General features: G+C 35.4%; 1 protein-coding gene across 1 annotated transcript in view; it reads left to right on the forward strand.

Annotated features, from left to right (window-relative positions):
* The window catches only part of pdlim5b (PDZ and LIM domain 5b), a 117,152-nt gene that overhangs the window by 63,189 nt on the left and 26,212 nt on the right, over positions 1–27,751 (forward strand). The window contains exons 4-5 of the mRNA XM_056466377.1: positions 13,368–13,401; positions 14,539–15,086. Coding sequence (XP_056322352.1) covers positions 13,368–13,401; positions 14,539–15,086 — 582 coding nt within the window. The remainder of the gene's footprint in view (positions 1–13,367; positions 13,402–14,538; positions 15,087–27,751) is intronic.

The following is a 27,751-nucleotide window of genomic DNA, read 5'->3' on the forward strand; positions in this document are numbered from 1 at the left end:
TGTGTGTGTTTGTTCACGCAGCTTTTGGCCACCTCTGTCCCTCCGGGAGGCCTCTCTCTCTGTCCTGGGACACACACACACACACACACTCTGTAATGCAGTCAAGATGTTTGTGTTTAAGCCTGTTTTTCTGCTCCGTCTTCATTGCGTGGGCCACTGTTGCTCATCTATCAGCACAGTTATTAGACGGTGACTACATTTACATGCACATCAGTAATCAAATTCATTCCTTTTCCTTCGGCTTAGTATCTTAATTAATCTGGGGTCGCCACAGCAGAATGAACCACTAACTCATCCAGCATATGTTTTACACAGCCGATGCCCTTGCAGATGCAACCCAGTACTGGAAAACACCCATACACTCTCACATTCTCACACACACTCATACACTATAGCCAATTTAGTTAAAGAGCCCATATTATACATGAAATAGGGTCATATTTAGGTTGTAAGGGTCTCCAACAACAGTCTAATATGCATGCAAGGTCAAACAACACTGTCATGGTCTTATAATCTGCATTTATTTTTACCTAATTATCCCAGCGACTCCCATATGAATCGTTCAGCGATTCATTTGTTCTCAAACCCCTCTTCAGCGCGAAGCTAATCTGCGCTGATTGGACCGATGACAGCCTGCTGCGATTGGTCGACATGGACAAGGCTTCAGCACGAGAGTGAAATGCCCAGCTGCTAATCTACAATATAAAAGTAGTCACAGTGCACACACGCTTCATAGTGGATTTTGGCTGCCAGTGGGTGAATGTAAACACAGACGATGGACTAGAAAATACTGACGACTAACTATTTTATTGAGCAAAAAGTCCAAGAACTGGCGAGGAGATCTCCTAGCCTCCTAGTCACAGTCTTCTTGCTCTTTTCACACACACACACACACACACACACACCCACACACACAGACGCAGGGCCTGCGCGTCCATAGAGGACCGGCTGAATAGAGAGGGCGCGGCGCTCAGTTATATCCGCGAATAGCCGTGCGTTACACACACGAGGAGACACAGACACACACACACACACACACACACAGGGCCGGCGCGTCCATAGAGGAGCGGTGCTCAGTTATATCCGCGAATAGCCGTGCGTTACACACACGAGGAGACACAGACACACACACACACACACACACACAGGGCCGGCGCGTCCATAGAGGAGCGGTGCTCAGTTATATCCGCGAATAGCCGTGCGTTACACACACGAGGAGACACAGACACACACACACACACACACACACACACACAGGGCCGGCGCGTCCATAGAGGAGCGGCGCTCAGTTATATCCGCGAATAGCCGTGCGTTACACACACGAGGAGACAATAACATTGAGCTGAAATATTTTGAAACTTGACCGTTGCATGTGTGTAAACAGCTGACGATCCGTAATCAAAGCGGCACGCGTCGCGTTTTCAACGTGGCTTTACACGCGATATGAGAATATAAAGAGTTAACTTGATACAGTACACGCGGTTACAAGTAACAAAACACAACTTAATACATAATTTGCAAGCTAGAGTAAACGAGGCAATAATTTTAATCGCACGTACTTACACTTGTGAAATGGGGGTAGAAACTGATCCATGATGCACTGATCCATGTTCTGACAGTCTATACTGATCCTTCCTTTAACAAACTGATGAAGTCTTCTTTGAAAGCATATAGTTTCCAGAAGCACTCAGAACTGCTCAAGGCTGGGCTATATTGCTGATGTTTCATCTTTGATTTGACTGTCCATAATATCCATCTGCACAGCGTGACTTCATTCGACCGGTGTCTGTCTGTGTGTGTCTCTGTGTGTGAGACTTTTTTTTCTGTTAGTGGGCGGGGCCGCAGGTTTCAAATCTCCCGGGTTTGCGCGCCCAACTACTTGTGTTTCGTAGCTGCATCATCGCGAAACACCTAATGACTCGTTATCAAGACGACTCGTTTGAAGCACTATGAGTCGACTCTTTTATAGATGAATCAATAATTTTAAACACTGTACACTTACAGATTTAAGCCTTAGCTGGATATTTCACTTCACTTAGAGCTGTGTTACACACTGCATGGAAGAGCATTTTCAAAAACCCATAATATGGGCTCTTTAATCAATTCCCCTATAGCGCATGTGTTTGGACTGTGGGGGAAACCGGAGCACCCGGAGGAAACCCACGCCAACACGGGGAGAACATGCAGACTCCACACAGAAATGCCAACTGACTCAGCTGAGACTCGAACCAGTGACTTTTAAAAATTAGGTCCTCCTTTACTGACCCCTCGTTGTCACATCATTTATGTAGTTGTGAACTGAAGCCGGTCTGGGATCAGTGCGAGGACGACCACATATTCTGGAGTTACGAGCCTCTGAAAGCACATTTAGAGGAGAGCGATTGCGCACGAGCTCTGGAATCTCTCATTAAAGTCTTTTAGTGGCGTTTGTCAGTGAATCTGCAAAGGCCATCAAACAGCGCTTCAGCTTTACTGTTGAGATAACATCGCATTAAGAAGAGCAGCGTTTACTCTGAGATACCACACCACCCACAACTACTCGCTTCTTAATAAACACACGCTTTCTGAAACATTTACTCTGAGCTGAGTGTACTGAATCCAGCAGATTAGACTTGCTTTGGTTTGTTCAGACTGTAAATCGGGTTGAATTGAGTCAAAAGCTGTGCATTTCGGTCTTAAAGGTGTCCTATTATGCTTTTTACAAAGTTATAATTCTGTTTGAGGTTGAACTAACTACAACCCCAAATCAGAAAAGGTTGTGACAGTATGGAAAACGCACGTAAAAAAAAGAGAGTAGTGATTTCTAAATTTACTTTGACTTGTTTTTCATTATTGTGTGTGATGGTCCATCTCAGATGCCTCAGATGCACACTGTTAACATAGGGCTTCCTTTTGGCATCAGGGGTGTAGCGGACATTTGAAAAGTGGGGGTGGGGGCGGGGCAGCTGTATGAGATCATACGTATATATAATTATTAATCACCTGTTTCTAAATGGTCTGACTCTAAAAGTGAGGGGAATGTATGACAGGTCTGAATGACGAGAACGGATGGATATTTACAAATGAAATGAACTTGACCAGACAAAACATCAAATATTTTGTGGTTATATTGTCTGCAATGAAATACAAGTCAAAGGATATTTCGAAATAACTACTTTATTTTATTTGGGTTTTCCATACTGTCCCAACTTCTCTGATATGGTGTTTTTATTTTATTTTATTTTATTTTATTTTGTTATTTTGTTATTTTGTTATTTTGCTTTATTTTGTTATTTTATTATATTTTATTTTATTTTGTTATTTTGCTTTCTTTTGTTATTTTATTTTATTTTATTATATTTTGTTATTTTGCTTTATTTTGTTATTTTATTTTATTTTATTTTATTTTGTTATTTTGCTTTATTTTGTTATTTTATTTTATTTTATTTTATTATTTTGTTTTGTTTTATTTTTTGTTTTGTTTTGGTTTGGTTTGGTTTGGTTTGGTTTATTTTATTTTTTTGTTTTATTTTTTTGTTTTATTTTGTTTTATTTTATTTTATTTTTTATTGTTTTGTTTTGTTGTTTTATTTTGTTTTGTTTTGTTTTATTTTGGTTTATTTTATTTTTTTGTTTTATTTTGTTGTTTTATTTTATTTTATTTTATTTTATTTTATTTTATTTTATTTTATTTTATTTTATTTTATTTTATTTTATTTTATTTTATTTTATTTTATTTTATTTTATTTTGTTTTATTTTACTCCATCAATGTGAACTTCATACTCATTCCTCTACAACACACACACAGTATATTGTCCTAATAAACAGATTTAATGCAGTGCTTGGGTTTCCCTGTAATCCTCCTGTTCTGGCAGGATCGTTTGTCCTCCAGCTGAATGTGTGAACCTGATCCGTGTGCTTCGGCATTGACATAAAAAAAACACACACACTTTCTGCACCACCATCTCTTTATGTGTCTCAGTGTGTTTTCAGAGCATCAGGAGACTCCTAAACTCCAAAGCACAGATTATTCCTCTTCTGCAAACAGCAGTGCCTCAAAGCTCTGAGCAGAAACACAGATGACATGTTTGTGTGTGTGTGTTTTTCTGGAAACTCCACGTGTAGTTTTATGGGATGTTTCCGCGTTCGGCTCCCTGTTGACATGTTTTCATCACACGGATCAGCTGCTGCACGGGTGTTTTTCGCTCTGTCAGCTCATGCTTGATTTCTTTGTTTACTTCTTTCAAAAAGATTTTCTAGTAGACCTCTGGCCAGATTTTTATTTTCTGAGTTGTCAAGTCCAATTTTATTCACATTATTTTAATATTTAATTTAATTTCAGCTTATTTTATTATTATATTTATTTTATTGTTGTTTATTAAATTACATTTTTATTTAAATGTTATTTTTATTATTATTCATTCATTACACTAAGGCCAACTTAGTATATTCAATTCCCATATAGTGTATGTGTTTGGACTGTGTGGGAAACCGGAGCACCCAGAGGAAACCCCGTGCCGCACCATTTATTATAACTTTTTTTACTGTTAAAAAACGAATGGTGCACTCATACTTTTGTCAAAATAACCTCAGTCCTGCTGGGCTGTTTTATTTTATTGCATAATTAAATTTCTTTCATTCGTCCTTCCTTTCTTTCTTTTTGAAGTGTTTAGTTGTTTAGTTGTTCAATTCAGATGTTTAGTTGTTTAATTGTTCAGTTGGCCAATTATCCAGTTGTTTAGTTCAGTTGTTCAATTGTTCAGGTGTTCAGTTGTTCAGTTCAGTTATTCTATTGATCTTTTGTTCAGGTGTTCGATTGTTCAGTTGTTTAATTGCTCATTTGTTCAGTTCAGATGTCCAGTTGTTTCAATGTTCAGTTGTTTAATTGCTCATTTGTTTAATTGTTCAGTTCAGATGTTCAGTTGTTTAATTGTTCAGTTGTTCAATTGTTCAGTTGTTTAATTGCTCAGTTGTTCAATTGTTCAGTTCAGATGTTCAGTTGTTTAATTATTCAGTTGTTTAATTGCTCATTTGTTCAATTGTTCAGTTGTTTAATTGTTCAATTGTTTAATTGCTCATTTGTTCAGATGTTCAGTTGTTTAATTGTTCAATTGTTTAATTGCTCATTTGTTCAGTTCAAATGTTTAGTTGTTTAATTGTTCAGTTGTTTAATTGCTCATTTGTTCAATTGTTCAGTTCAGATGTTCAGGTGTTCAATTGTTCAGTTGTTTAATTGCTCATTTGTTCAATTGTTCAGTTCAGATGTTCAGGTGTTCAATTGTTCAGTTGTTTAATTGCTCATTTGTTCAATTGTTCAGTTCAGATGTTCGGTTGTTCAATTGTTCAGTTGTTTAATTGCTCATTTGTTCAATTGTTCAGTTCAGATGTTCGGTTGTTTAATTGTTCAGTTGTTTAATTGTTCAGTTGTTTAATTGTTCAGTTGTTCAATTATTTTGTTGTTCAGTTACTTTTTTCAATTGTTCACTTGTTGTGTTCAGTTGTTCAATTCAGTTCAATTGTTCATGTTCAGATGTTCAATTGTTCATTTCTTCAGTCCAGATTTTCAGTTCTTCAATTGCTTGGTGCTTCAATTCAGATATTTAGTTGTTCAATTGTTCAGTTGTTTAATTGCTCATTTGTTCAATTGTTCAGTTCAGATGTTCGGTTGTTCAATTGTTCAGTTGTTTAATTGCTCATTTGTTCAATTGTTCAGTTGTTTAATTGTTCAATTGTTTAATTGCTCATTTGTTCAGATGTTCAGTTGTTTAATTGTTCAATTGTTTAATTGCTCATTTGTTCAGTTCAAATGTTTAGTTGTTTAATTGTTCAGTTGTTTAATTGCTCATTTGTTCAATTGTTCAGTTCAGATGTTCAGTTGTTCAATTGTTCAGTTGTTTAATTGCTCATTTGTTCAATTGTTCAGTTCAGATGTTCAGGTGTTCAATTGTTCAGTTGTTTAATTGCTCATTTGTTCAATTGTTCAGTTCAGATGTTCGGTTGTTCAATTGTTCAGTTGTTTAATTGCTCATTTGTTCAATTGTTCAGTTCAGATGTTCGGTTGTTTAATTGTTCAGTTGTTTAATTGTTCAGTTGTTTAATTGTTCAGTTGTTCAATTATTTTGTTGTTCAGTTACTTTTTTCAATTGTTCACTTGTTGTGTTCAGTTGTTCAATTCAGTTCAATTGTTCATGTTCAGATGTTCAATTGTTCATTTCTTCAGTCCAGATTTTCAGTTCTTCAATTGCTTGGTGCTTCAATTCAGATATTTAGTTGTTCAATTGTTCAGTTGTTTAATTGTACAGTTGGACAATTATTCAATTGTTCAGTTGTTTAATTGCTCATTTGTTCAATTGTTCAGTTCAGATGTTCAGTAATTCAATTGTTCAGTTTTTCAATTATTATGTTGTTCAGTTCATTTTTTTCAATTGTTCAGTTGTTCGGATCTGTTGATCTTTTCAGTTCAGTTGTTCAAGTGTTTAGATGTTCAGTTGTTCAATTGTTCCGTTTTTCTATTGATCTGTTGTTCAGTTGTTCAATTGTTCAGTTGTTCAGTTCTACAGTTGTTCAATTCTTCAATTTTTCAGTTCTTCAGTTCAGATGTTCAGTTGTTCAATTGCTTGGTTGTTTGATTCAGATAATTAGTTATTCAGTTGTTCAGTTCTGTTATTGTATTGATCTGTTGTTCAGGTGTTCAGTTCTTCATTTTTGTTCATTCTTCCGTTCAGATGTTCAGTTGTTTAATTGTTCAGTAATTCAATTCTTCATTTGTTCAATTATTATGTTGTTCAATTCATTTTTTCAATTGTTCAGTTGTTCTACTGTTCAGTTGTTCAGATCTGTTGATCTTTTCAGTTCAGTTGTTCAAGTGTTTAGATGTTTAGTTGTTCAGGTGTTCAGTTTTTCAGTTCTTCAGTTCAAATGTTCAGTTATTCAGTCGTTTGGTAGTTCAGTTGTTCTATTGATCTGCTGTTCAGGTGTTCAGTTCATTTGTTCAGGTGTTCAGTTCAGTTGTCCTATTGATCTTTTGTTTAATTGTTCTTCAGTTGTTCAGTTGTTCAGTTCTACAGTTCAGATTTTCAGTTGTTCTACTGATCTGTTGTTCAGGTGTTCAATTGTTCAGGTATTCAGTTGTTTAATTGTTTGATTGTTGGGTTGTTCATTTTTAGTTCAAGTTTTCAGTTTTTCAGTTGTTCAGTTGTTTTATTGATCTGTTGTTCAGGTGTTCAGTTGTTCTGTTCACTTATTTAATTGTTTAATTGGTACTTTGTTCAGTTGATCATTTCAATTGTTCAGTTGTGCTGTTCTTTTGTGTGGTTTTCTCTGCTGGTCTGTCAGTGTGTTGATGCTGCTGCTGTGAGCTCCAAACCCTCTTCAGTGTTTCTGCTGTATCATCAAACACTATTTCTCATTTCTTCCTGGTATATATGATGGTTTTATTTTCAGAGGTTCCCGCTATAGCTGATAATGAATCTCTTGAAATGTCGTTGGTGTATATCGGTTGTGTGGAAGGAAAAGTCATTCTCTTGAGAAGATGGGGAAAAAAGATGGTTCTTGACATCAGAGCTTCATGAGCTAAAAAACAGCAGCGCTGATTTTGTCCTGCTCACAGTTACTGACCTCACTGTCTGGAGAAGACGTGTGTGTGTGTCTGTGTGTGAGAGTGTATGTGTGTACGTGTGTGCGTGTGTGTGTGATGAGTTTTGTGGGCCTGCAGTCAAACCTCCTGCTGAGCTTTGATTAGAGCTTAAGTTTTTCATTCCATTTTTATTAAACATGATGTTCATATTTTTATCATGCTGCATTATGTTAGGCAGGCCCTAAAACCAATATTTCATATCTGCCAAAATAAAATGTAATTATAAAAACATTAACATTAAAAGAAATATATATATATATATATATATATATATAGACAAAAAACACGCATACATAAAGACGGACACAAACAGACACACACAGTCTTTGCAAATCCTCCTTTATCCTGTATAATCACTGTAAGCAATGCAGTTTCAGAAGTAGAGCCTCGAGACTTTACATTTTATGAAAGATCATTTATTTGAGGGTCTCATGACCTTTTGTACCCTCATCATTATTATTGCTTTAGTACTTGTTTTCTGTTTGACCGTCATTGTGTCACACAGATGCAAGATCATGAGTTTTATATGTTGATTATTTTCTGTTCTATGAACATGGCGCTTCACTGTTGCTGTAGTTTGTATCAGCCACGACCTTCGTTTGAAAAAAAGCAATCATCTATAGATCAACGCCATTTACTTTTTCTTTTTTTCATTTGTACTTTCTTTTATTTGCACATTATTTACTTTTATTTGTATATTTGCATTTTATTTTTTACTTGATTTATTTTTATTTTTAAATTACGTTTAGTTTATTTTTTGTTTTTAGATTTTTTAACATGATTTATTTTATTTTATTTTATTTTTTCTTAATTTCTCCATTGTTGTCAGTGGACCCACAGACCTGGATCATTCTGTACAGATGTAATCAGCAGTTTGACCTATTTATTTGTATTTATTTTTACATTTCATTACATTTTATTTAAGTTATCATAATTAATCATTAATAATCAATCATTTTTACATTATTTTAACTTTTTTCTTTAATATCAGTGAACCTACAGACCCAGATTGTTGTGTACAGATGTAATCAGCAGTTTGACCTGTTTACTTTATTAAATTTTTACATTATTATTTTTTACTTTATATTATTTTTACATTATTAATACATTTTTTTAAATATTAGTTTACATTATTTTATTCCTCTATTAATAAACCCACGGATCTGGATCATTGTGTACTGATGTAATCAGCAGTTTGACCTGTTTTTATTTACTTATTCATTTTTACATTACATTTATGTTCATAACATTTTTCTTTAGCATACGTTTTGACTCACATTTCCTGTTTGTGGCTCTGTATATACTGAACATGTTTGTTGTTTTGTTTTTGTTGGTTTTTTTGTTGATTTTTATTTATTACATTTTTTTATGTAAAGCCTAACCAGGGACTGGGGCTGCAAATTAGCTTCATGCTATATGCCCTATATACATCGCATCGGTTGTCTTTGTATAACACTGTTAAGTGTAATGTCCCTGTTAAATAAACAAATTAAATGAAATGCTTATTTTATTTTTTATCTATTTTATTTTATTATTTATTTATTTATTTACATTTTTTTTACTTTATTTTTACATTTTATTATTATAATTTTTTTAATATTATTATTATTATTATTTATTTTTTTATTATTATTTTTTTTTTACAATATTTAATTTCTATTTAATTTTCCCATTATAGTCAGTGAACCCATGCACCCTGATCATTGTGTTCAGATGTAATCAGCAGTTTGACCCGAGCCGTTTCCACACCGTCTGCTTCCTCTCTGCTGTGCTCATTGTTCATGTTCGTCCCTCGAGTGTTGATCATTGCTCTTTGTGTGAGAATCCGTAACTTCCGTCCGCAACTGTTTTCATTGTGTTTCCACCTTTAGCCCTTGCAGAAAGCGCTCAGTCCTCCTAATATGACTTGGCATTGGATGATAACCAGTTTCAAGGTTTACTGCAGTTTGGAAAAGTCATGGTTTCATCAGAAGTCAGTGATTTAATTTCATCATGTAGCCTGACATGTTTACTTCCTCAAAATGTTTAAAATGTTGTTTAAAATCAAATAAATTGTGTTCAATGTAGGAAAAGTTTTCCTTTTTTTAACCCAGACACTTAAAAAGATTATATTTTAGATCAGTAATCACATTTAAACCGTGATATTTTTATCTAAGGTTATCAAACCGTCAGAATATTGAACCGGCTCATGGCTAAATATGGCAGATATGTGGAGGAACTGTGGCCTGTGTGTCGCCAGCATGAGGACGGAGGTCATTTCTGAGGAATGTGATGTTGATTAATGAAGCCGTCTAGACGCCGTGATGAGAAAGGATGATGAATGAGAATATTCTGCGGCTCTCCAGAAGAAAAAACATCTTCATACAGAAACCCTGATCATCTTTACTGGAGTTTTGGTGACTCTGTCAGAGTCCAGACTGGCTCACAGTGATAGGAAACAAATGCATCTTACACTATATGTAGTAATTGATTATTTCAATATTATTATACATAATAAATAACAGTAATTTAAAGGTGCTGTATGTAAGCTTTTCACTCTTCCAAAGTGTAAAAGTACCATCATATATTTGCAGATATTTAGAAACATGCTCAGTGAACATTCATGTTTATCTGAAAAACAATCCTGAAGTCAGATATTCTGCTTTGAACATGTGTTTTCTGTGCCGTAACGTCTGTCTTTGTTTTGGTACTTTTAACCTGCCCAATGCCAGTTTAGCCAATTATATCCCGGGTTGCCTTGGTGGAAAACAGCGTATTTCATTCATTCAGGCAGGAAGACTCTCAATTCAATTCAATTCAATTCACCTTTATTTGTATAGCGCTTTCTCAATCTAGAATATGTCAACGCAGCTTCACATAGAAGATCATAGTGAATTGAAACAGTGTCAGTCCAGTTTTCAGAGTTTAAGTTCAGTTCAGTTGAGCTCAGTTCAGTGTGGTTTAATATTCACTGCTGAGAGTCCAACACTGAAGAGTAATCCATTGATGTGCAGCTCTACAGATCCCGAACCATGCAAGCCAGTGGCGACAGCGGCGAGGAAAAAACTTCACCAATTGGCGAAAGTGAAGAATTAAAAACTTCGAGAGAAACCAGGCTCAGTTTGGTACGACCATTTCTCCACTGGACAAACGTCTTTTGCAGAGCTGCAGTCAGGGCACCGGAGGCTGGAGAATGCTGGACGTCAGCGAAGACTCGTCTGTCCCTGGAGCGTCACAGGAATCAGTCTCATGTTCTCCACTCCTCCATGACCACCACAGCAGCTGCTCAGAATACGGCCTGGTCCAGGATTATGGAAACCTTGGGATCATCTCGTCGCTGGTCTTGGATCGCATCAGTGGCGCTGCATAGTATCTGGGGGTCTCGGGATGAGTATCCCCTGGTGGAAATAGAGAATAAAGAGAATAGTGACTGAAATGCGACCTCCGGTGGACAGTAGCAGCCTCCGAAATGAGATGCAGTTTCAGTTCCACATGAGGTTATTAATTAGCAAATAATATATATATTGCGAGCGTAAACATTAGGCGAGCAGGTTTCATTGTAACCGCGTGTCCAAACAACACGCTACATGACGAGATTTGCAGCGATGAGCAATTTGGCTGTTTGCACCAGACGAAAAACGAAATGTAAATACAGCCATTCAGAAGCACAGAATATACCGACACAATCTCACGGCAATTCGTAACTTTTTGATTTAGTGGCTAATTCGTACAAATTCGTACGATCTAATTTGTACAATTTAGTACGATTTGCTCATCCCCCAATGACGGTTGGGTTTAGGGGTGGGGCTAGGTGCCACGCCTCCTTTTTAAAATCGTACAATGTCGTACGACTGAACTTGTACGAATTAGCCACTAAACTGACAAAACGTAAAATACTTACGTTTTCTTGTGAGATCAGGCTAAATATACCCTCACTAACGAAATGGAAAGGTTCATAATATATAAATATATATATATATATATATATATATATATATATATATATATATATATATATATATATATAAATATATAAATATATATAAAACCAACCTTTTTGAAATTTAATCGTTGTAAATAATTGTGATTACAATTATTGTCAAAATAATCGAGATTAAGATTTTCCCATAATCCACAGAGCCCTTTTCCACAGAGTATTTTCACAAAAGTCTCGGGGATCATCAAGAGGGTTTTCTAGCAACACTGAGATTAGCCATTGTGTTGTTTTTGCTCTGCATAGATTTGAACACAACATTTTTGCCAAGTCTCTTATTTATGGAGAAGTCATGAACACTCATCTTAACCGAACACTTTCTCTCAAGCTGAAGCTGAAGTCTTTTTCTCTGTGTGATCTTCAGAGACTGCAGTTGTTTTGAAGCATGGGTGTGGTTAACAGACTGTGGTGAACAGGGTGTTCTGGGGGCAAATGCAGTAATTTTGCTCTCTGCTGTATTTATGGTCCGTGTAAAGTGGCTTACCGTGAAGGTGCAGACTGTGTGAACAGCAGCCAGAAAAGAGGCATTACTTAAACGGAGTACTTTTGTTTTTGTGAGTTGTAGGGACCCTACATCGTTTTTTTTTTATTTTGTACTGTACAAATATTTCTGGTTGATCATTTGGAAAAGTGTCAGAAGGTGGATTTCTTTGCTGAATCATCTGTTGAACTGCATCCCAATCATCACAAATACTGCAGAAGACCTACTGGAACCAGCATGGACTCAAGATTCTCACAGAAATCAGTCAAGTTTAGTGAAGGAGAAACCATGGTTTTGGGTTACATTCAGTATGCGGGCGTGTGAGAGATCTGCAGAGTGGATGATCAACATCAACAGCCTGAGGTATCAAGACATTTGTCCTGCCCATTGCATTACAAACCACAGGAGAGGGCGAATTCTCCAGCAGGATAGCGCTCCTTCCCATATTTCAGCCTCCACATCAAAGCTCCTGAAAGCAAAGAAGGTCAAGCTGCTCCAGGATTGGCCAGCCCAGTCACCAGACATGAACATTATTGAGCACGTCTGGGGTAAGATGAAGGAGGAGGCGTTGAAGATGAACACAAAGAGTCTTGATGAACTGGGAGTCCTGCAAGAAGGCTTTCTTTGCCATTCCAGATGACTTTATTAATCAGTGATTTGAGTCATTGCAGAGATGTATGGATGCAGTCCTCCAAGCTCATGATGGAGTCAGACACAATATTCATTCTGTTTCCACTGCAGCATGAGCACATATTCTATACTGGACATTATTGAAGGTTCAGTGATGAGACTTTAGTCTAAGCAGAGTCAGACCTTACTGTCCTAATGAAATCAGTCAACATCAAGGCATGATCATATTTTATCATGGTCAAATAAGCATAATCTAGAGGCCTTCACCTTTCATATAAGACACTTCTGATACCAAATCATCAACTAGAAGTCGAGTTATTATTTGCTGTTCCTAAAACTTGAATATGCCACAAGACTTTTGTCAAGTAGTGTACATATATACTTTTAGTAAAAACAAACTTGTTCCATATTATTTATAAGCCTTTTAAAAATGACTTCTAATTGGTAATCCACATAAGTTGCCTTCTTCTTACATAGCTGTCATACCCTTGACATTACACAAGTTAGTGTCCTGATATCACACACACACACACACACACACACACATACACTGATCTATACTTCAAACGTGTGTGATTTATTAACATATTGACTTTTATTCCTTCAGCAGATCACTGTGTTTGGCACTTATGAAGTCTTACGTTAGATGTTTCTTTTGTCTTTGCAGACCTTCCAGTGTCATTAAAGTGGAGACACCAAAGGTACATACCTTTCTAAATACATAATTGTGTGTGCAATGTGTGTCTTAACCAGCATTTCTAGTATTAGGCTGATTAACTATACATTGATACTTTTAATAATCAAATTTTACTTTATTTTATTGTGTTATTTTGTATTTATTTTATTAATATTTTAAATTTAAATGAGTTTTTTATTAAATCATGTTTTATTTTTATTGTTATTAATGTTTAAATATTATTTTTAATTAAAAAAATATTGTAATAGTAATTTAATAAATTTTATTTATTAATTTGATTGTTTTTTTTTTTGTTTGTTTTCCCATTTATTTATTAATTATTTCTTTAGCCAAACACTTTTATCCAAAAGCTATTTTTTTTTTATATTTAAAAAAAACTTTTATTATTTGTAAGTCAATAAAATACATTGATATAGAGGAGAATTTGGACCAATGAGAACTCCCTGTGGGCGGGGCTCCGAGTTTTGAGTGGGAGAGTATAAACAAGGCAGCTAATACAGTCACATGTAGCAGCTGGTGATCTTCATTGCTCTGCTCAGGCCTGGTTAGGACACACATGCAGCGTGTGTGTGGAGTGTGTTTAAAAAGCATGATCTGTTGATGTGTGCGTTACTCTGCTTCCCTCATTACAGCCAGTTCGTGCACAAAATAAAAATGTAGGATTGAATTTGAAGCACTTTTTGACCGTCAAAAATTTGCATTAAAGGTATAATTTAAATGAACTCACTGTTTACTCGCCCTCAAGTGGTTTCAAAACTTTAAGTTTCCTTTTTCCATTGAGCAATAATAAAGATATTTTGTAATATGTTGCAATCTGTAACCATTGACTTCCATAAAAGGAAAAACAAATACAATGGAAGTCAATGGTTACAGGTTCTAACATACTACAAATTATCTTCTTTTGCCTTCAACAGAAGAAAGAACTCAATTGGGATTGTGTAGTGGAGGGTTTTGGGTGAACTGTCCCTTTAAATCAACAGTTTACATTATTAATTGCATTTTCAGAAAGCCCAACCATGCACTTATTCTGAAGGTGTTGTAATGATGTTATCAGCGTGTTTCTGATGTGTAATGAGGACCAGTGACTCCTGCATGTGTGTGTGCTGTGTCGTGAGCATGTGTTTTGCATGTGTTTTATCAGGAGGAGCCGCTGGAGATCATAAAGCCGGTTCCTATCAGCCAAACCCCTGCGTCCGCCAGCAGCCCCGTCGGTCTGGCCCCGGCCTATAATAAGACCGCTCGGCCCTTCGGCGGGGCCACAAACACTGTCCGATCCGTCAGTCCGTCCCCCACTGCACCCAAAGCCTCCATCCCATCAGCCTCTTCTGCTTTCACTCCTGCTGCTCCATCTCAGCAGCCACCACAGCCTCCATTCCCTCTCGCTGGCTCCGCCCACCGCTCACAGCCCTCGCCTAATTCCACATCTAGCCCTGCATCTAACTCCGCCCCTAAATCATCATCTGGCCGCTCCCCATTTGCCAACTCCTCCTCCACATCATCTTCTGGCTCCTCCTCCCCTGCAAGAGTGACAGCTCCGGCTCCTGCTCCAGCTCCGCCCCCAGCCTCAGCCACGCCTCATTCATCTGTTTATAACACGCCCATAAACCTGTACTCCAATCAGAATGCGTGTGAGGTTGCCATGGGCCAGAGGCGTGGCCTGATGGAGAGCAAAGGGGAACAGCAGAACGGGTAGGTGGAGCTTCACAACCGACCAATCGGCATCTACTTCCTGTTCTTCATTCTTCTGCTGTCTCTCTGTATTGTTTCTTGCTGTTCCTAGAGGACTCTCTCTGTAAGGGAAAACCAGGGTTTGATTGGTCTGTTATGGGAGTATTTGGGGTGATTACTGTTTCGAATGAGAGCTTTAAAAATTCAAATACAGAGCACAAATTTTATTTATTTATTTAGAATATGCTATGCATTTTATCATTATGCAGCATCATTATTAATATTATGATTATGATTATTATTATTATTATTAATAATAATAATACTAATAATAATATAATAATTATATCAGTAATGCTGGTAGTAGTAGTAATAAATGCATTAATAATAATAATTACAAAAATAGTGGTAGTAATAGTAATAATAAAGATTACGATAATAATAATAATAAAGATTAAATAATGGTAGTAGTAATATTAATATTGATAATTAAAATAATGGTCGTAGTAATATTAATATTGATAATTACAATAATGGTCGTAGTAGTGATAGTAATAAACATTACAATATAATAATAATAATAATAATAATAATAATAATAATAATAATTAATAATAATAATAATAATAATAATAATAATAATAAATATTACAATAAGGGTAGTAGTAATAATAATAATAATAGTAATAATAATAATAATAATCATCAGCATAATCATAATAATATAATAATAATAATTATCAAGATTACAATAATATTATAATAATGATGATGATGATGATGATGAAGGTAATAATAATAATATTAATAATAATAATAATAATAATAATAATAATAATTATTATTATTATTATTATTATTATTATTATTATTATTATTATTATTATTATTATTATTATAAATATTACAATAAGGGAAGTAGTAATAAGCAGCAGCATAATAATAATAATAATGATAATAATAATGATAATAATAATAATAATAATAATCAAGATTACAATAATATTATAATGATGATAAAATAAATGAGAAGAATAATGATAATAACAATAATAATAAAAATAATAATAATAAAATAATAATAATAATAATAATAATAATAATAATAATAATAATAAATATTACAATAAGGGTAGTAGTAATAATAATAATAATAGTAATAATAATAATAATCATCAGCATAATTATAATAATATTATAATGATGATGATGATGATGATGAAGGTAATTTTAATAAAATTAATAATAATATAATAATAATAATAATAATAATTATTATTATTATTATTATTATTATTATTATTATTATTGTTATTAATATTAATCAAGATTACAATAATATTATAATGATGATAATATAAATGAGAAGAATAATGATAATAATAATAATAATAATAATAATAATAATGATAATCAATATTACAATAATATTATAATGATGATGATGATGATAATAATAATAATAATAATAATAATAATAATAATAATAATAATAATAATAATAATATTAATAATAATCAAGATTACAATAATATTATAATGATGATAATATAAATGATAAGAATAATGATAATAATAATAGTAATAATAATAATCATGATTACAATAATATTATAATGATGATGATGATGATAATATTAATAATAATAATAATATTAATAATAATAATATTAATAATAATAATAATAATAATAATAATAATAATAAATGATTATGATGATGATTAATAATAATAATAATAATAATAATAATAATAAATATTACATTAAGGATAGTAGTAATAATAATAGTCATCATCATCATCATCATCATCATAATCATAATTACAGTAATGGTGGTAATAAAAATAAAGATAATGATAATTATTATAATAATGAGGATGATGATGATAATAATAATAATAATAAATAATAATAATAATAATAATAATAATAAAGAATATTGATAATAATAATTTTTAAATATCTGTAAAGTATAATTTTTAACTATTAAAAGTAAATATTAAGATGTGTGTGTGTGTGTGTGTAGGTTTCTAAAACATTTCTTCATTTGCTTTGTTCAGGCAGACAGATGTAAACATGCTCATATAAACAGTGCTTTATGGATCGTTACGCAGCTTTTCCTTCATTTTAATTATTTTTTGTGGTCAATGACAACATGTCACACATTCTTCAAGCTGTAAATAACCCAGAACATTCCCTTTAAACTTGTGTTTGGTTTAGAAATGCATTTTATTTTGCCGGAGATTGAAGCACATTCTCTGGGAAATATTTTTATAACGTAGAGAGACAAACAAAAAATATATGGCTTCTAGTTTGTTTCAGCAGCAGATCTGCAATTCTGAATCTGTGCGGTAACTATTAAAACAATTGTTTTATTTTGTTATATATAATACGCTATTTAAATAGATTTTTTTTAATGATTAAATTGATTGTTTAATTTATATTTTATATAATTAATTTATGATTATTAATATAAATATTTTATTATTATTATTATTATTATTATTATTATTATTATTATTATTAATAACAATAATAATAATAATAATAATAATAATAATAACCACAACAACAACTATAATAATAATAATAATAATAATAATAATAATAATAATAATAAATGATACTGAATAATAATAACAACAGTAAAAGTAGAATTGAAAATAATAATCTTATTATATTAATATATTATTATTATTATTATTATTATTATTGTAATTGTTGTTATTATTAATGAATTAATTAATTATTACTTATTATTAATTATTATCAGTAAATTTTTACAGATTAGATCAATGTTGTGTTAGTTCATTAGCAGCATAAAGTACATCCAGCCGGTTGATTTCACAGAATAAAGCACTTCAGTCTTATTCAACAGCTCCTAATGAACCTGCTGGGCTTTATTTGCTAATATCAACCATTACATTACAGTACATTATCCCTTAAACAATGATAATATTGATTATTTATGTAGTTTTTGTATATTTGAATTATTGAACTTAGCATTTAGCATTTTTTAGCATTTAAGCTTTTTAAAATGCAGTTTTACATTGTTTTGAAGCACAACCGTCATGTGTCCTTTGTTTATGTGTTCTTGTTTTTGACTGTGGGGTTTTTATTGACTATAGTCTTGTCTGTGTAGTCAACAGCAGACTCATAAAGCAGTAATGAGTGGTGAATCTCAAGTCTAAGTCCCGCCGTGGCTGCTCTAATGTGGTTTGTCTGATCCCAGTAAACATGTAAACTGTGTGTGAGGCTGAATAAATAGACAGCGGAGGTCTGTACCATGAAGCCAGATCAGCTAACCAGCTAATTTTCAGTTTAGTTTTTAGCTAATCATAGGTTTTACGTGCCATGAAGGTAGCTCTGCTTTAGTTACTCTTTTTTGCTTTGGTATTTTACACTGCACGGCTAACCTACTCTGGGATAGGTTATGTTCAGGTTATCTTCAGGGTATGTTCTGGTTATTTTCAGGTTATTATGTTCTGATTATACTTAGCTTGTGTTGTGGTTATGTACTGATTATCTTCTGATTATGTTCTGGATATCTTCAGCTTATGTCCAGGTTATGTGCTGATTGTCTTATTATCTTCAGGTTATGTTCTGGTTATTTTCCGGCTATGTTCTGATTATCTTCAGGTTTATTCTGGTTATCTTGTGATTATGCTCTGGTTATCTTCGGATTATCTTCTGATTATCTTCAGGTTAGGTTTTGATTATGTTCTAATTATCTCTTTTTATTTTGTTCAGGTTATCTTCAGCTCATGCTCTGGTTATGTTAAGGTTATGTTCTGATTATCTTCTGATTATGTTCAGGTTATCTTCTGTTTATGTTCTAGTTGTCTTCAGCTTATGTTCTGGTTATGCACTGATTATCTTTTGATTGTGTTTAGGTTATCTTCAGTTTATGCTCTGGTTATCTTCAGCTTATGCTCTGGTTATGTTTATGTTATGTTCTGATTATCTTCTGATTATGTTCAGTTATCTTCAGGTTATGTTCTAGTTATCTTCAGGTTATATTAAGGTTGTCTTCATGGTGTGTTCTAATTATGTTAAGGTTATGTTTTGAATGTCTTCTGATTATGTTCACGTCACCTTCGGGTTATGGTCTGGTTATGTTCAGGTTATTTCCTGATCATCTTCTGGTTATCTTGTGATTATGCTCTGGTTATCTTCGGATTATCTTCTGATTATCTTCAGGTTAGGTTTTGATTATGTTCTAATTGTCTCTTTTTATTTTGTTCAGGTTATCTTCAGCTCATGCTCTGGTTATGTTAAGGTTATGTTCTGATTATCTTCTGATTATGTTCAGGTTATCTTCAGTTTATGTTCTGGTTGTCTTCAGCTTATGTTCTGGTTATGCACTGATTATCTTTTGATTGTGTTTAGGTTATCTTCAGTTTATGCTCTGGTTATCTTCAGCTTATGCTCTGGTTATGTTTAGTTTATGTTCTGATTATCTTCTGAGATGTTCAGTTATCTTCAGGTTATATTAAGGTTGTCTTCATGGTGTGTTCTAATTATGTTAAGGTTATGTTCTGAATGTCTTCTGATTATGTTCACGTCACCTTCGGATTATGGTCTGGTTATGTTCAGGTTATGTCCTGATCATCTTCTGGTTATCTTGTGATTATGTTCTGATTATCTTCTGATTATGTTCAGTTATCTTCAGGTTATGTTCTAGTTATCTTCAGGTTATATTAAGGTTGTCTTCATGGTGTGTTCTAATTATGTTAAGGTTATGTTCTGAATGTCTTCTGATTATGTTCACGTCACCTTCGGGTTATGGTCTGGTTATGTTCAGGTTATGTCCTGATCATCTTCTGGTTATCTTCTGATTATGTTCTGGTTAACTTCATGTTATGTTCAGGTTTTTTTCTGGTTATCTATTCTTCCACCAATTCTGGCCCATTCTGACACAATAAATACACAGCCAAAAGTTCTCTTGCTCCAAGTTAAAGGTCACCATATAGTAACCTTTCTGCATTTGGTGTGAACCCAGACTTGTTGGCCGATCAGAAAGGAGAGAGCATTGCACAAGCTGACCTCATGAAGCAAAAACTCCAGTTTGGTTTCGGTTTCAATCCCCTGATTCTGCATTTTCGTGTAGTTTTGATAATACTCATGTTCATGTGGACAAGGCCTGAGTTAACAGAGAAAGTTGATGACTAAAGTCATAGTACCGACATAACCTGACTACACTGGTTTGGTTCAACTCGAATCCTGTAATCCCGAGTTTGGTAATCCACCTTTACGGTACAGTTGAAGCCAGAATTATTAGCCCTTCTGAATTATTATCCCCCCTCTATATTCATTTCTGATTTCTAATACTGAAGATGTCTTAGAAATGAGTTATTAACTATTATGTTTAGAAATGTGTTAAATAAATCTTCTCTCCGTTAAACAGAAATTGGGGAGAAAACTATACAGGGGGGCTAATAATTCAGGAGGGTCATAATTCTGAGTTTAACAGTATATGTTTACCTGAGGGTCTTTGTGGGCAGGAACAGAACAAAACCTAAATACTGCTGGCAGGAGTGGGAGAAAATAAGATATATGTTCGCAGGATCCTGCTGCATCATGCAGTAGCAGGACTGAAAAGTCCATCTTCATCCCCAGATCTCAGATTCACATTCATTCTGTTTTAAAGGCTTGTAGCCGAGCTTCAGGTCTGATGATGATCCTGCAGAATTAATGTCGGATCAGTGTTTGAATGTGAAATAGTGCAGTCTGTGCTTGTTTTGGACCGTTTTTCGTGACGTCCGATTATGAGCTTCCTGATTGCAGTGAAAGAGAAGTCAACAGGAAGAACGGCTCGACCTCAGAGCCGAGAAAATCCCAGGAACGCTGATGGATAATCCAGAGGAATCCTTTCTCCTGAGCCTCTTAAAGGCGTCCTTCACCCTAATATGAAGTCATTTATTCAGGCTCGCATACTTCCAGAGTTCATATGACTTCTGACTACTTTGTTTTCGAAAGTTGTGCTTCAGTGTGTGTGAGTTGAGCTGATGAATCACACAAGCGTTTGCTTCCAGTCCGATTTCCAAGTCCTCATGATGATCTAAATGTGTGTTGTTTTGGAGGGTTCACTAATGTTTTCCGCTTGTCCTGCTGTTCTGGGATCAGTTGTGATTGTGTTTGTGTGTTCAGATACACACGTGTTTCCTGACCCATCAGAAATAACACTCACTTGTCACCCTGTTCAAAATATTAGCTTAAACCCCCCTGTGACTGAAATGTACGACACGCAGCTAAACAAATAAAACAATAGCTTTTCAGTCTGACGGTTGAACCTCGAATCCAGGAAGAACAATACGGTTTTCATCCAGGCTGTGGTACACTGGACCAGCTCTACACCCTCACAAGGGTGCACGAGGGTTCATGGGAGTATGCCCAACCAGTCCACATGTGTTTTGTGGACTTGGAGAAGGCATTTGAGTGTCCCTTGTTGCATTCAGTGGGAGGCGCTCTGGGAGAATGGGGTCAGAGGCGCTCTGTTAAGGGCTGTCTGGTCCCTGTATGAACAGAGCAGGAGTTTAGTTTGCATTGTCGGCAATAAGTCAAGCTTGTTTGCAGTACATGTTGGACTCCTGCAGGGTTGCTCTTTGTCACCAATCCTGTTCATAATGTTTATGTACAGAATTTCTATGTGCAGCCTTGGGCCAGGGGGGGTTGCTTCGGGGGGCATAGGATTTCATCTGTTATTCGCAGATGATGTGATTCTGTTTGCGTCATCAGACATGGATCTTCAGCAATGCGCTGGGGCAGATTTCTGCTGAGTGTGTGACATGGCTGGGATGAGAATCAGCACCTCCAAGTACGAGGTGATGGTGCTCCACCAGATTAAGGTGGTTTGCCATCTCAAGGTTGGAGGAAAGTCCTTACCCCAGGTGGAGTAGTTCAAGTATCTTGGGGTTTTGTTCACGGGTGAGGGAAAGCTGGAACGTGAGATTGACAGGTGGATCGGTGCAGCGGCAGCAATGATGTGGTTTGTCAGTAACATGATAGTAACATGCTAATCAGTGTCTCCAAGATCACTAATTATCTATAAGCAGGTGTGTTTGATAAGAGTTGGAGCTGAACTGTGCAGGACACCGGCCCTCCAGGACCGAGTTTGCCCACCCCTGCCTTAAACAATGATGTTATTGGTTGTTTATGTATTTTTTTGTATATTTGAATTATTGAACTTAGCTTTTAGCATTTGACAAACCCCCCCCCCACACACACACACACACACACACAACACACAACCTAAAAATCAGCTGTTTTAACTGTTATGAATACTAACTTTCTTAAACCTTTTGGCATGTCTGCAGGTACTTCTATCGTTATGAAATCCCCCCTTTACTGTAGTGCGAACGAGTGCTGTCTACTGCGTGAACACTGATGAAATACTGCACACTGATGAGGGAAAACCCAAACATTCACAGAGTGTGTGATGAAGATCAGCTTGTTTTTTTTTTTTTTTTGTTGTTTTTTTTTTTGGGCAAAATAGATTTGAGGATTGAAATGAAATTTAGAAGCTTTACTCTCTTGTCAGGAGCTGTTTCCTTCCAAAAATGCGAATTAACTTTGTTCAAAACACGAATATCAGGAATAAACGACGTGCAAATTAAGCAGCGTTTCCATCCAATGAGCCAAAGAAAAGTAAACCGTCATTTCCTGATTAACTGGCGCCAAATATCAACAGTGAAAACTGAATTTACTGCGGTAGAAGAAGCTGCGTGAAGCTTTTCTTTATTTAATTGATGACTTGCGACTTAGAAGACAATGCCAACACTCAATGAACACGTTTGAAGGCATGAGACGTGGAGCACGGACGCTCTTAACAATTCTGGAGGTAATTAATAATATAATAACACACTAATAGTTGTTAAGGCATTTTAGAATGACCAAAACAACATTTCAGATGCTTTACAGTGTGTTCAGCCTGCTGGTTTATCCATTCACACACATTTTCATCATCACATGATCTCCTTTAACAAAATCACATGACTTTTTTTTTTATGCACTTGCTGGAATTTGTCCGGTGAAATTGTTTCTATCATAGTTCATGCTCATCTTATCTTATTAAGACATTTATCCTACTCAGTTATGCGCTTATGTTTTCTTACGCACATTTTCAAAATGTATTCGCACCTATTCGTTTCCATCAACCTTTTTTTTTAATGAGCGTATCCAAAATGCGCATAAAAACAGGTGGTTGGACACATAGCTAGGGAAGGCGGCTCATTTCTATATAATTCTGATTCAACAGGAGGTTTAAGATTGTTTGTTTAATCTGCCATCTTTGTGATTGAGTTGTTTGTAAGCGTTTGTTTTGGATTGGCTGTGCTCTCTCCTGCTCTTCATTTGCTCTGCATATCCGTCTGCTGGGTCAGTCGGGAGTGTGTGTGTGTGTGTTAAATCTCCAGCTGCGTTTACTGACTGCATCATTATTGTGTGTAGAGCAGCAGCTGGAGAGAGTTTACACTCACATTACAGCCATTAACTTCTGTCTTGAGTTTCAATTGGATTTTATTGAATGGGGAAACCCCTTGAGGTGAACCATCACATTTTCGAGGGGCTCCCCAATGAGACGCGCAGTACAGAAATCAAAACCGAGTATGGGAGAGCGGGACGAAAGTACCATTTTTAATAAAAACCTAATTTTGAAAGATGATGTTTTAGACAGAACTATATTTCTGCTGTGGTTCATACGGGTGGTCTATCAATATTGGGTGGTATTTTGAGCAAATGTAGAACAACTTTAAGCTAAATAATTTCACTTTAAGCTAAATTTTACATTTAATGCTTTTAACCGTGTCAGCAGGGATGAAAGTAACCCAAGGGTGGGTCAACAGCGTACATGTGTGTCTACTTGTGTATGTGCGTGAAGCCTGAAACTTATGCGAATACATTAATATACATAAGAATACAACACCAGTGAAGACTGGCAATAATAAATCAGAATTTACTCTCTTATTTTATCCCTGCTCTCTGTTTTTATTACTTCTACAGAACGTTTCCACAAAGTGATGTGTCGTAAACAAATTTGGGGAGGAGCACGCGCAGAAGTCATTGACAATTATTCTATTATCCAATCAGTTCTTGACCAAACCCCTATATATATACCAAAGCTGTCTTACCTGCAGCATCTCACGACTTTAGCATCCCTCCACCACCCCGACACCTCACCTCTTAAGCATTACAATCTCGGGGGGAGCGTTCTGGGGCCGGGCTAGATACTTCACTCGAATCCCAATTCCTCTCTGTTTCCTAATACGAGGAATAACTCGAGTTGGGGTGTCTCCCCGAGCTCAGAGCCCTCTCCCCGGACAGCACGCCAAATACGCTTTATTCTGAAACTATTGCAAGTGTGAACTCGTGAAAATGATCACATGAGTTTTGTTTCTGCTCCGCTCTGTTAACTTGGTTTTCCGGATGTTTTTTCCTCTGCTTCGCCCATCATCAATGAACAACAGTTCGAAGAGGCCCTTGCTTTATTATACACTGGTGTTTATTAGTCTTGGCGTAATTGAACATGCTTATATACTGTGTAAGCACACTTTGAATCAGCATGGGTTTGTGTGTATGCATGCGTGTGTTTTGTGTATGCACGTGAGTTTGTGCATGAGGTTTGACTGCAAAAACTGCTTTAATTACATGGAGTTTTAGTTTTGTTTTTTAGTCCAGATGTCTAACAATTATTTAATCGAATCATTTTATAGAAACGCTAACAATATTGTCTGTTTTTCAGAAATAATGAGTCAAAATGAAGTGAGTTTTTCCTTAAAACAAGCTAAATACTCTGCCAATGGGGTAAGCAAATTAATGTTGTCTCAAAGTGAAAACAAGACCGTCTGAAATTAAATCTGGCAGAAATAAAAGTTAAAAATAAGAAATTAACTCAATTAAATGAAGAGGAAATGTACAATAATAATAAATGACCCAACTATAATAACAACACGCAAATTAACCACATATTAAAGGTGCTGTATGTAAGTTTTTGCCTCTTCAAGCGCATAAAAATATCATATGTTTGCAGATATTTAAGAAACATGCCATTTCTGTTTATCTGGAACACAATGCTGAAGTCAGATATTCTGCTGTGAAAATGTCTGTCTTTGTTTTGGTCATTTAACCCACCCAATGCCAGTTTAGCCAATTATATTTCAGCTCCCGGGTTGCCTTGGTGGCAAACAGCGCATTTCATTCATTCAGAAAGGCTCTCAAAGCATGCGTCCATGACTGAAATGTGACCTCCGGTGGACAGTAGCAGACTCCAAAAAGAGACGCAGATGCAGAGTTCCACATGAGGTTATTAATTAGCAAATGATATAAATATTACAGGCGTAAATATTAGGTGAGCAGGTTACATCTGGCAACCTGCTCTTGCATATGCTTTGAACCAGGAGTGCTATACCTAGTTCAACCACTGGATGTCAAACTTGCGTACTGCACCTTGAAAGTCTAACAAGTGGTAGACATTTGGTTCAATCTCCCAATAGTGGAAGTAAAACAAACCCATTTCAAAGGGAAAACGAGATTGTTTTGCTTGTTTTAAGGAAAAACTCACTTTATTTTGACTCATGATTTCTGAAAAAAAGACAATATTGTTTTGCTCCTCTAGAAAATGCTTCTTGATTTAAGAGTTTGTAGATATTTGGACTAGAAACAAGACTAAGACTTGAAGTTTTGCAGCTTTTTTTGCAGTGTTAGTGGTGATTGAGTTTGCTATTCAGATATTCATCTCTCTCTCTCTCTCTCTCTCTTTCTCTCTCTCTCTCTCTCCAGGAGGAGCCAATGACAAAGTTAGTGTACTGATAATGTAGTGTTCACTAGCTGTATTTCTGTACTGTTTTCCATTGTGTCATACAGTGATGTTTGACGGATCTGCATGTGCTGCTGTCAGTTTTCGTGTGTGTGTGTGTGTGTGTTTGTTCTCAGTCATGCCAGTGATTCTGCTGTGCGTGTATTAATAGCGCAGTGACATTTACCTCCACAAGTATTGTTTGAGATGAGATTGTTCAAGCAGTTTTGATCATAGAGAACAGAGCAGGTCAACCAAACAAACACAGAGAGTGACTGAGACATCTAGAGGCGCTCACTGGTCATTACAAGAATCTACCACATTTGATTTATTTGTTATTTTATTTGTTTAGTTAACAGGGACGTTGTACATTAATAAAACATTTCTCTAAATACACCACACGTCATCAGTCATTTGGAGTCCCTGTGCAGAGTGTTAGACGTCACCCTAAAGAACCTTGTTGACGTTTTTTGCCCTTTCTGCCTTCTGTCTTTTGTAAAATAAATGAATGAATAAAAAATGAATGAATGAATGAATGAATGAATGGATAGATAAATAAATAAATAAATAAATAAATAAATAAATAAATAAGTGAATGAATGAATAAATGAATTAATGAGTATATGAAGGAATGAATGAATGAATGAATGAATGCATGAATGAATTCTCCTTCGGCTTAGTCCCTTTATTTATCAGGGGTCACCAGAGTGGAATGAACCGCCAGCTATTCCAGCATGTGTATAACACAGCGGATGCCCTTCCAGCCACAACCCAATACTGGGAAACACTCGTTCTCACACACACACACACACCCATACACTATGGTCAATTTAGTTGATTAATTCCCCTATAGCGCATTTGTTTGGACTGTGGGGGAAACCAGAGCACCCGGAGGAAACCCACATCAGCACAGGGAGAACATGCAAACTCCACATAGAAATGCCAACTTGCCCAGCCGGGGCTCAAACCAGCGACGTTCTTGCTGTGAGGCGACAGTGCTAACCACTGAGCCACCGTGTCTCCCCAATATATATTTGTATTTAATTTAAAACGAAATGATTAATAATAGACGTCGCGTTCGACATATTTTGAAGTTTATTTGCATTTCACAAATTGAATTAACAAAATTGGCCTTAGTGTATGAGTGCGTGGGTGTGTGAATGAGTGTGTTTTTGTGTTTCCCAGTACTGGGTTGCAGCTGGAAAGGCATCCGCTGCATAAAACATATGCTGGAACAGTTGGCGGTTCATTCCACTGTGGCGACCCCTGATGAATAAAGGACTAAGCCGAAGGAAAATGAATTTGCATTTCACTTTAACCACTTTTGTTTGTGTTAATAATAATACTACTACTACTACTAATAATAATAATAATAGTAATGATAGCATCTAGAGGTTGTTTGCTAAAAATGAAAAGATTAAAGTTTGAGCTCTTGATAACATTAACTTATAACTGAACTTGTTTTATTTCAGCTTTTTGGCTCAATTTAACTTCACTTTTGTTTGTGTTAATAATAATTAAATATCAATAAACAATTGCAAATAGTAATATTGTATTGATTCTCCTTTTCCTAGTGGGCCTCAGAGTATCCTAAAGTAAGTAGAAAGGCTCTTCATATGAAGCACAGGTTCTTCTTGACTCTCTTCTGACTTTTTCTAATGTCTGTCTTTTCTCTGCTGTAGAAAAACTCCTCCCAGGTAAACGGATGAGCGTGTGTGTGTGTGTGTGTGTGTGTGTGTGTGTGTGTGTGTGTGTGTGTGTGTGTGTGTGTGTGTGTGTGTGTGTGTGTGTGGTTCATATCCAGGTATTTCAGTAAATGATTAATAATAACATTTGTGTGTGTGTGTGTGTGTGTGTGTGTGTGTGTGTGTGTGTGTGTGTGTGTGTGTGTG

Source organism: Danio aesculapii, chromosome 10, assembly GCF_903798145.1.
Source record: "Danio aesculapii chromosome 10, fDanAes4.1, whole genome shotgun sequence".
Taxonomy (NCBI): Eukaryota; Metazoa; Chordata; class Actinopteri; order Cypriniformes; family Danionidae; genus Danio; species Danio aesculapii.